At 40.2% G+C, this 10,925-nt stretch overlaps 1 protein-coding gene across 1 annotated transcript; it reads right to left on the bottom strand.

The window, feature by feature from the left end:
* Positions 1 to 509: 509 nt before the first annotated feature.
* LOC131246354 (uncharacterized) lies at positions 510 to 3,274 on the bottom strand. The gene is made up of 2 exons (XM_058246397.1): positions 2,715 to 3,274; positions 510 to 1,021 (listed from the first exon to the last, which is right to left on the bottom strand). Exons 1-2 carry the CDS (start codon positions 3,220 to 3,222, stop codon positions 942 to 944), a joined length of 588 nt encoding a protein of 195 aa, XP_058102380.1. The 5' UTR covers positions 3,223 to 3,274; the 3' UTR covers positions 510 to 941.
* Positions 3,275 to 10,925: the final 7,651 nt, after the last annotated feature.

Genomic DNA, 10,925 nt, shown 5'->3' on the forward strand with positions numbered 1-10,925 from the left:
CCTATTTATGAAAAATGTGGGTGAGAATGAGAGATGCATCATGTGGTTGGTCAACTGTCAAATATGTAGATATGAGCTGTTCCTAACCATTCAATCTACACACTTTTTTAAGGGCGTTGTACAATGGTTGGATGCCACCAACCATGCGTTCAAAAAATCCAAACCTCTTCATCATCAACTCCCAACTCAGAAAAAATAAATAAATAAAATAAAATCCATTCTCTCAAATTTCAGGCCAACGCAATGCACAACATCAGATAGTGACCGTTTTCTGGATCCTAAAGCTATGAAAACTCTCATCCCCTGATTGGAGAATTGCAGAGCATCATATGCATGCAAAGATATCTAGTGCGGAGCCACCGGTATTGCCATACCAGGCATAGACAGATTGCTAATCCCACACGAGTTGCCAACGGATTGCTGGAGGAAAATGAGCAAAATGCATTTCTGCAGCAAGCAGCGACAAGATCATTTCTACCACAGATGAAGATTTTTGTGGAGACTATTGATGCACAAGAACAGAATTCTGAAACCTTTTTATTCAATGCATTGGATTGATCAAGTTCTAATGGCTATAGCAAAAGTACAACCATATGATCAAGAAAAAAAAGAAAGGAAATTAATTTATTTGCAACTAATCATACCATACTAAAGAATACATGTAGAGCAGTCAAATTCAATTCAGTGTTTGGTTAATCTCAGGCCCGAAATCTTCATCTTCTCTCTTCTCTCTTCTCCAAAGCTCTCTCTCTGTCATCGTCATTGCAGCAGCTACCAGATCCCACCTGGGTCATCTCTGGAGAAGGGATTGCAGGATGCAGCATCCCAGTAGCATTGAGCTTAGGAGGCATGGTTGTAGAACTCTGTGCTACAAAAAGACCTCAGGCCATCAAGTATCTCCGCCCATTTCTATGGTCAAGCTCAAGGGTTTTGCCTATGCGTCAGCTGCACAATCTCACGGTGCATGCCACAGCTTGCGCCCAAAACTTCAACCTTAATTTAACATCCTCCGGATGGTCGCCTGAAAGAAATCAAGGGGGGAGAAAATCAGAAACCTAACACACCCAACAAAAGTAATAAACAAAGACTGCCCGAAAAATATAAACATAACAAGGGTTTTAACTCAAGCCTCGTACAAACATAACAGACCATGGCCATTGGTTAAACTTGAAGGAGTCCTGATCGAGTTGAACTGGCTGGGAATGTTAGCTAGCAAGATTCTATCCTCCCAGAGAGGCTTCTTTTTGGCTGTCTCTTGATGATCCAGAACATTCATCTGGAAGCTCCTACAGTAGATGTTGACATGGTCAAAATGGAAAGAACCACATGGGTCAGAGATCATCACCAAGGTGCGTGAAAAAATTTCTTTTCTGGACAATTGTTCCCAGGTCATTTCGTATGGACGATAAGATCTGATAGGTTAGATCATTTCCACATGAACTTGCTATTGTGGGTGCTTCTAGATGAATGGTCAGGTCAGGAAGGGTGCACTCCAGGCTTGAGTATCTCAAAGTACTTAATTGAGGTTTTAAACAGAAACCAATCTCCCGAGGATTAGTAAAATCTGAGATACCGATGTTGAGGATGTAGCCCTATACAAAGTCATGAACACAGAATCTAGAGATCCCATACGTTTCAACTCCAGAACTCATTTGAATTACTCTCATAAGCCCAGAAACATCAACTATATAATCTTTTAATCCCATAAACATCCATGCAATTTCTACATTTTCAGCAGAAATGTAAAGGACACCAACCTAAAACGGAAATGAATATTTTCTGCGAAAGGAATTCTGGGTATTTCCTGAAATCAATAATTGGAAAGAAGGGATTGCTAAATAGCCGCAGGCACACTGAGACCCAGTTGGGTGGAATTTCCATGAGATCCACCATCCATCAGGGAGGTTGCCTCATGTACACCTTGGAAACCAAAAATCAAGACCATCCAGAACTCAGGTCGGCCACACCCTAGGAAAATTTTGGGACGTGGGATGCCCACCATTAATTTTGGGTAGGGCCCACCATCATGTTTATGTGCCATCCAATTCGTTCATCTATGTGCCTCATAGGGATGAATAATTCTCCAAAAATCATTGTGTTCCAAAACTCAGATGGACCATACAGCATGATTTTAGAGGATTTAATTGTGGAGTGGCCCACCTGAGTGTTGAATCAGCCTGATTTTTGGGATCAAGGCCAAACATGGGGTAATGCACCTGAAGAACAGGGTGCATTCAACGCACGCAAGTCTATTTCCTGTGGCTACCTAGAGGAGCTTCAGATCTATATGCTCTCTCAAACACTGCTAATCACACGTACAAATCAAAAATCAATTCAAATATATTTCCAAGGGAGAAAAAATCTTAAGCTTTCAGCTCTGTGCATTTTTCACTCGAATCAGACACCCTAATTCAAAATTTTATGGAAAAAGGTCAAAATTTCACCCCACTTTTCTAAAAATAATCTATCAAAATTCCCCCAAATTAAAATATTTACAATCTATGCCAAATTTTCAGTCATAATCAAAGCCCCACAACAGAGTTCATCACTTCTGCCACCAGCATTTCCAAAGGGGAGTTCATATCAGAGAAAAGGGTGTGTAAATATCAGTTTTATCATATAATCCTTTCAAACAAGCAGAATTTCTTTACATAGAGAAAGTTCAAATCTTTCAACATTCAGCAAATAAAAAACAATAGAGAAGAATCGCATACCAGGACTTGAAATCTTCCAATTCGCGATCGGACTCGCGGCCGCTGATGACACGGAGCATGCGTCCTCTGCATCCCTCCCATCTGCAGACTTCTGCTGCTGCTGCTGCTGATCGTCCAAGAACCTTTGGCTCATCGAGTAGCAGAGCTCGAGCGCCGGCAATGTATTGCAAAGCTCCGGGATCTCTTCATAGTTGAAACCAAAACCTAGATCTAGACACCCCTTCAGTTCGTCAAGATCACCATCAGTCAGGCTCTTCGCCCTCGACATCGTCCCTTGCTGTTGCTGCTGATCTTGAAGAATAGGATCGTTCTTCTCGTCCGTCGCTACGTACCCTTCCAGAAGGACCTGGTTCTTCTTCTTCTTCTTCTTCAACCATGTATCCTTCTTCGTGTAGGATTTGGGGCTGTTTTCAGAGGGAAATTCTAGTGTTTGGTAGGAATCTTCTAGGAAAATAGGGTTAGGTCTTTGAATGGAAAGGGAAGAATCCAGATCTGAAAGGCTCCCCATCTCTCTCTGGTTGGCTTTTGTGCAGAACGTCGTTAGGGCTTTTTAAACGGAGAGGAAGAGAGAGGTGTTTAAGACGTATGCATGTATGCATGTATGTGAGGATGTATGGATGAGTGATGTGTCATGACATGGCATTGCCTGCCGTGTGTGAAAAGTAGGATGATATGAACATGTGCCAGCTGGTACAGGTAGTCAGGTCAGCGTCGAGATGACAAGTGGAGTCCGATCGCAGACCAATCGCGCTCGTGTACTTTTGAGGCTCCCACGTGCCAACATCGCATACGTGTAAGAGAGGCGAGCCGTCCATCATGTCACCCTCGCCATAGCCATACGCATCTTCGAAATAATGCGAGAATTTTATTGCAAAATTACATTCAAATTTGAATTTTACCGCGTAATTCCCGTACAAACGGAAATATCCAGTAACATGCTTTCCATGATTAGTGTTTTACACGAACTGATTTATTAACTCAGTTGGCTTGCTCAACTCGATTCAAAAAAGCTCAATTCTATTCGATTTAAAATTGAGTTCTAATGGCTGAGTTTTGGAGCTTGAAAAACTTTCAAATTGAGTTCAAGTTTTGCTGAGCTCGACTTGAACCAGCTCCAATCAAACTTAGAACAATCTAATTCAATGACTTGTTTACTTTGATGTTGGTGTTGCTCACTGCGTGTTTGACGAAATGATTTAAAGAAGTGTTAGTTGTTGGCAAGAAAGGTATGTATATGAAACAAATATATATTTTTAAAAAAAATTAATATTCCACAAACAAAAATTTGATGAAATACTTATAAAACCATTACTACTTTATTTACATACCGTGAGATTTGTAATTGTGGAAATGCTGCACGGGCGAACTTGGCTCGAACTCGGCTCGAGATGTTGACCAAACTGAACCAAGCCAAGCCGAGTCGAGTTCAAAATGAGGTCAACTAGTGGCCGAGCTGAGTCGAGCTATGCCAAGCTTGACTTGGATCGACTCATGTACACTTCTATCCATGATGGTCTATTGGAAAAGAAGGAAAAGACTAGATTAATCCACGTACAATATCATCCATAGCCAATAATAAAAATTGCAAGATTTTTTAATAAATTTTGAAACCATTGAATTTATGGGCCTGATGTAGAGCGGGCTGCGGACAGTTACATGGCCAAGATGGATCAGAAAAGGCCCGGTCGACAACAGAAGTGATCTAAACCATCGAACTTTAAATCGGGCGTATCTTGCAATCCGAAATGAGTTATCTGATGTAAAATATATGATTTTGGGATAGAACGAGCTACTGAAGCCAACCAACCCTGCTACACCGGGTTACACAGCTTGGAATTGCAAAAAACCCCTGGATCGATGGTCGTTTCCCTGTTTTAATTTCATTTTTATTATAAATAGTAAATTTTAGTTTAATTATAACTCTTCATCCATCAGGCTTTAGAAGTTGTGCCCAACGTAAAAAGAGCTTAGAATAATTAGGAGAACGGTTTGGTGAAGCCAAATAGGACACTTACTATTTTTGGCCAAAAACCTTGCGCACTAGTAGATATCACGACCGTCTATAAATAGTAAGTTTACTATTTATAGTAAGTTGCAGATTCTAAGAGTTTGAGTTGTAGTTTGATTCTAATTTCTTTCACATTGCTTGGTACCCCTATTTAAAGGGTTATGAACTCGTTTTTATTCATTAATTAATCAATTTCGAATTTATTAGAATTTATTTCTATTTTCTGCTTTCTTTCCTCGTGGATTCGAGAAGTCTCTGTGAGGAGTCTAGAGAAGCTCCGTGGATTTGGAGCAGTTATCCTCATCACGTTCATCCCTGCGTTAGGGCCATACGTTGATGTATGTATTCTGTGCCACTTTTCATCCATATATACACTTTACACATGGTATTCAAGTTGTATGCATGTACAACCAACCGAAATCCATTGTAAAATGTGATCCACCAAACCAAACTTTATTTTAGTAAGTGCATTTTCTAAGTGAAGAATTTTATCCCAAATATAAGATCGTACAGTTAAATTTTATAATATTTTTAAACATATAATTATTGTGTAATAATAATGTTAATTTTATCTAATACTATTTCATGCCATTTAATCACATCACCTACACATGCCCTATTGTTTTTGTGTATTTATTTCTCTAGGGTTGATGATTTTGCCATTACCACAATAATATAAAGAAAATAAATAATGATCGTAAGTTACTTTTCAATTGCTTTTAATAACAACGTAGATAATTATAATTTAAAATTATAATAATATTAACTTTATAGTACTTTAATATCAAATTATTGTAAAAATATTTTTAACAGGTAATCATTATACAAAGTATATGTGTGTGTGTGTATGTGTGTGTGTGTGTGTGTGTGGGGCTTAAAATAATACCTGCAAATGGATGGACGTTGTGGATCCAACACATACATCGTTCATATAACTTGGTTATGTCACTTGCGTAGCCAGTTTCGCTACTCAACCGTATATAATCAGCGTCCCTTTGTGCACTCCACCTCCTTATCCTCTTGGGAACTTAGATAAGGACCTAGGGTGGGATCTATAGTGATGCATACGTGAAATCTACTCCGACCATTAGGTAACTATTGGAAATTTAGCCGTAGGGTTATGATAACAGGTAGATATGAGTCATGGTCTACTGCACACTAGTCCGCAAACCTTATCTACGGTCTTAATGTGGGGTTAACTGAAGTGGGGCTGACCGTAATGTTTTGGTGAAATCCACCCCGATCATCATGTGAATCACCCTGTCCTAACCGTAAGGCCCAAAATATGCACAATCTTCAAATCAAGTGAGCCATTCCAAGGAAAATATGTGATCCCGAAAGAGTAGCTCCAGAGGAGGCTAAAGTTGTGTGTTATTAAAAGACTTAACCGAAGAAGTCTCTATCAACATTGTGTCCTAGAAACACCAGGTTTAGTTAGGCTATGATCCGGACCATCTTGATGTATGTGTTATATATCCACACGGTCCATCTATATTGCCCACTCATTTTAGGGCATTGACCCAAAAATGAACCACATCCACATCTCAAGCGGACCACACCATAGGAAACACTGGTTGTTGAACACCCACCATTAAAAACTTCCTAGGGCCCATTGTAATGTCTATTTGTCATCCAACGAAATTATTAGATGACACAAATTTAGGTCAGCGACTTAAAAATCAGGCCCATCCATGATACATGCGGCCCATAACTAGTTAAACAATTTGGAGGGCAAGTGTTACTCTCGTACTATTTCCATTCTTATGGTCCATTTGAATCATGGTTGGGTTTGGTTTTTCAACCATGGGCCTAAAACTAAGGCATTTACTTGATAGTCAAAGTAGATTTTTTTAATGCATAATAGTGAGACTCGTTGGAGGTGGACTACTCTTTCTGTGAATGATTTTCACAACCGTGTAATTGTAAACGGCTTTCACGTAAAGTGAATGGCCTTCACAGCCACAAATGGTGTCCTGATTTTCTGTCACATTCCATGAAATGAGCTCACATAATGGATGGACGAAGTGGATTTCTCACAAACCTAGCGGTGGGTCCCACCCATGAAAACTGTTGTGGTCCTTAGAACTTTTTAATGCTGGGCGTCACTCTCCCCACTGTTTTTTGTGGTGGGGTCCTCTCAAGCTTTGGATCTGATTCATTTTTTGGATCATGCCCTAATATGATCTCTCCAAATGGATGGAAAATGTAGATGCAAAACATACATCATGGTGTGGCTCACAGAACTTGGAGACGTCACTTCAGTAAAAGCCCTGTGAGATGCCAAAAATATTGCTGCAGAGTCCTCCTTCAAGAGACTCTCTCTTCTCACAGCTGCTGAATCCCAACCGATGAGGGGGATCTAACGGCTCATATACAAGCTCTCATTTAAGCTCTGTGCGGCCTTGCGCAATAAATTAAAAATTACTTTACTCATTTTTATATTTGATGCGGCAAAAACATTGACAAGGGTACAATTATTTTTTGAAAATAGGCAAGCGGAAACGCACCCTTCCCATGTAACATTTTGATGATATTCAAATCGCCCAAACGGTCAAGAAAGAAAATATAGTAACGGTTGTGTTCATTCCACAAATAGCTAACACACATCCAGCCACTCACACACCATAATAGGAACTCCAATCAATGAATCAGATCGATTCTCTCTGGCAAGAATCAGATCGATTCAGTTATCAAGTAGGCCACAATCTGTGAAACAAATGCAAAGCTGAATTTTTTTAAGCCGTCCATCTTTTCCCAACATCATAGTTCACGTGGTGGTTTTTATGCGAGAACATCTTTGACGTTGGACCAACCTGGTTGACGGCTTGGATATTCCATCAGCCACACGCGTACGGCACATGTGGTAGCACAAATGGTCCGTGGCTCCATGCGTAACCCAAAAAAGAAAACAGACTAGCTTGATTTGATCCTGTGTCGTGGGGCTCTACCGACAACGGCTTGGATACTGCACACGTGCGCCATATTGACACGTGTGAGAGGCGAGAAGTGGACTTTACACCTGTCCAGCAAGACAGACGAGGATTTTATAGCAGATGGAAGTGTGGTCGGACGGACCTATCCAAGACCCGGGAACCAGCCACGTGGGTGGGATCCTGACCATGAGGTCCACCTTGATTCATGCATTGTGTATCCACGCCGTCCATCAGTTTTGCCGGCTTACTTTAGCATGGACAAATCCCAGGCGGACTGCATTACAGGAAACAGTGGTCATTAAACACCCACCGTTAAAAGCTTCCTAAGGTCCACCATAATACTTATTTATCATCTAAACCGTTGATAATGGAAAAAACAAACATCAGCTTTTATCCAAAACTTATTTTTATGTTTTCCCTTCATCCAGCCTGTGTGACCTTATCACAAGATTACAAATAAAAAATACGGTAGATTCTAAATGGATTTAACGGTGGGTGTTTAATGACCATTGTTTTCTTTGATGTGGTCCAAATGAGATTTTTATCTACTTCTTTTTTTGTTACCATCATTAAAATAACTTGACAAAACCAATGGACGGCGTAGATATACAGTAAATAAATGGAGGTGGGCGTACGTTTAGTGTCGCACCTTCTTCACATGTTCTTCTGTTTTTTAGCTGTGGATGGTGAGGTAATGATTGATCATAAGTACTGCTTAGGACATTCGCGCGTGTAGATGGAAGAGACTATCTGCGGCATACGTGCAGCTTCGCACACGTGTTTGGAATCTAGTCCGGTCATCATGTGAGGGTATGCTGAAAACGTCTGTTGGACATTCATCTACATCGAATACAGAGACTCGTCTTTTCTATAGCTGTCCATTTTTCTGGTACAACTGTAACCCAGCTGGTGAGTGGGTACGCCTCACCTATGAACGTAGGTGAGTAGGGCACATGGAAAAGACAGCTCATCAGGTGATGGGCCATTTAGATCCGATTTGCAAAGAAAGTCTGGTCAATCGGTGGGCATAGGATATGTAGAAGCGAACGGATGGCCATCTTTTGGAAGCTTATATTGTTGGACGTAGGCTAGTGGGCTCACTTGTGTGCCACCACTAGCGGGTTTTTCAATTTTTTTCTTTCCTGGCTGGAGATGACGGGATGATATGATCTCATCCAATCTCATCCTATCTCTCGTTACTTTCCTATACAGGGATGACACTCTCTCCTATAAGATATAAGAAATACTAAGAGTGTATGGAGAAAGATATAGTATGTATAGTAGTCTGTCTATTTTGGCTTGTCCTTGGGACGATCTAATTCATAGATCGTAATCCGGGGCCACTTATACCGTAGGATCAGAGGTGTGAATAGATCCATTTGCTCCAGTAGTAGATAGGCGGGTCGTTGGAGCGTCAATCTTCTGCTTTGTGAAGGTTCCAAAACTCGTGTAGACCGTCAGATTTTGAGGGCTCACCTTCCACGCTTCCCAACAGTGGTATCAAAGCATTCAACGGCGGATCTCCGATTATTTTCATCTAAAAATGTTAGTGGCCCATCCTTTCTTTTTGGATATCCATCTTGCAAACTGTTTGCATTCTCACACTAACTATAACTGTTGTATTCACATGGGTCTGATCACAATGTACGTGTTATATCCAAACCATCCATCCATCTGGTGAAAGATATAATTATCAAGTAGGCCACATGGATGGACGACATGGATAAAACACATACATTTGAGGTAGGCCCAAAAGAGTTTACACAGTAGGCAATACAATTTACATGTAGCCTGTGGCAATGTGGCACATGTATATAAGATATATTCCGCTCATAAGATATAATTCTTTATTGACGTTGCACTAAAAAATAAAAGGGGCCCACAAGATCCACCTTGCATTGGCCACGGCTTGAGAGTTACACAGATTTGGCAATCCATGCCAACCGAAGAGTGGTATGGCCTTCAAACCGATGGTGGAAAACAACCATTTGAGTGGATTTCTCTTGTAACTTAGGTAAGAACGGACAAGTGAAGTCCTCTATGCATTGGATGCATATATGCTTGTGACATGATGGGCCCTAGGATTGGCATACTGCTCATATACATGTACATATACATACGTGTGATTATGTATATTTCCCGTATTTCTTCATTATGACTTGTATATATATATGCATATGAATGTTGTTTCCTTTATAATATTTTTTTCACTGTTGATCAAGAGATCATTAGTGATCGAAATGATCATCAACCATGATGATCAATGTTGATGAAATGATCCATCATCAACAATGATCATTAACGGTAATGATCAAATCCATCTCTAATGGACATGATCACTAGTGAAGATTGAACTCTCTTCATATTTAACACTTCATTTTTCTTTCTTTCTGATGATGTTTATATGTGTAAAATAATTAGGCTTGATGTGTTTAGATCTAAGCCCTCCTTATTTTTCATTGGAACATATAGAAAAACTTAGTGCTACAATCATTCCTAAAATAAAGGTTGTGCATAACATGAGTGGGAGTTTATTCTCCTTTACTAAATGATGCATGCAACCAAATAATGGTAGGTTGCACGTTATACAAATTCATTCTTATAAAAGCATTAAATCTTATCTCAAAAGGAGAATTTGATTGTTTTACACCGCCCATTCGGATATGTGGACTTTCAGATCTCGTTAAGATGCGTCTACTACTTTTATACTTTGAAAATTTGAATAACACGTAAAAATGCTGATGATTAGTGTCAATACCTTATATCATAGCTAAGTAGTGATACTCATGCAATGTAAAGATGGCCACCAAAGTGTTAATCGCAGAACAGCTGAAATGATAACATTTCGACGGTAACAACTACGAAGACTGGTCCCGCGCAGTGTGATGCCTTCTGGACGAGGACGACATATCACATACACTTGATGAAGTTCAAGAGGAACCCATATTGGCTAAAAACGAGAATTTACAAGAAATAGGGTTGCGATGACTCGCTATAATAAGTGGCAAAAACAGAATCGTTCAGCCCGTAATGTCCTTCTTAGCACCGTGCACAAAGAACTCATACCTACGTATGAAGTGCATGAAACCGCTAAGGGAATCTGGGAAGCACTGACAAATGCCTATGCGCGGAAGTCAGATGCGAGAGTTCAGGCAATGAAATTAGAATTCCAGGAGTATAGGATGCCAGTCAGCTGTCCCATCAAAAATCATATCCGTAAGATGGAGCAAATGATAGGTGCCCTTAGGAATGTTGGGTGTAAATTGACTA

This window comes from Magnolia sinica, chromosome 5 (assembly GCF_029962835.1).
Source record: "Magnolia sinica isolate HGM2019 chromosome 5, MsV1, whole genome shotgun sequence".
Lineage (NCBI taxonomy): Eukaryota > Viridiplantae > Streptophyta > Magnoliopsida > Magnoliales > Magnoliaceae > Magnolia > Magnolia sinica.

Coding starts and splice junctions, on each gene's coding strand:
- LOC131246354 (XM_058246397.1), bottom strand. CDS start 3,222: ATGGGGAGCCTTTCAGATCTGGATTCTTCCCTTTCCATTCAAAGACCT. Junction 1,022..2,714: donor TTGGAAGATTTCAAGTCCTG/GTATGCGATTCT, acceptor GATTTCTTTCAG/GCGACCATCCGGAGGATGTT.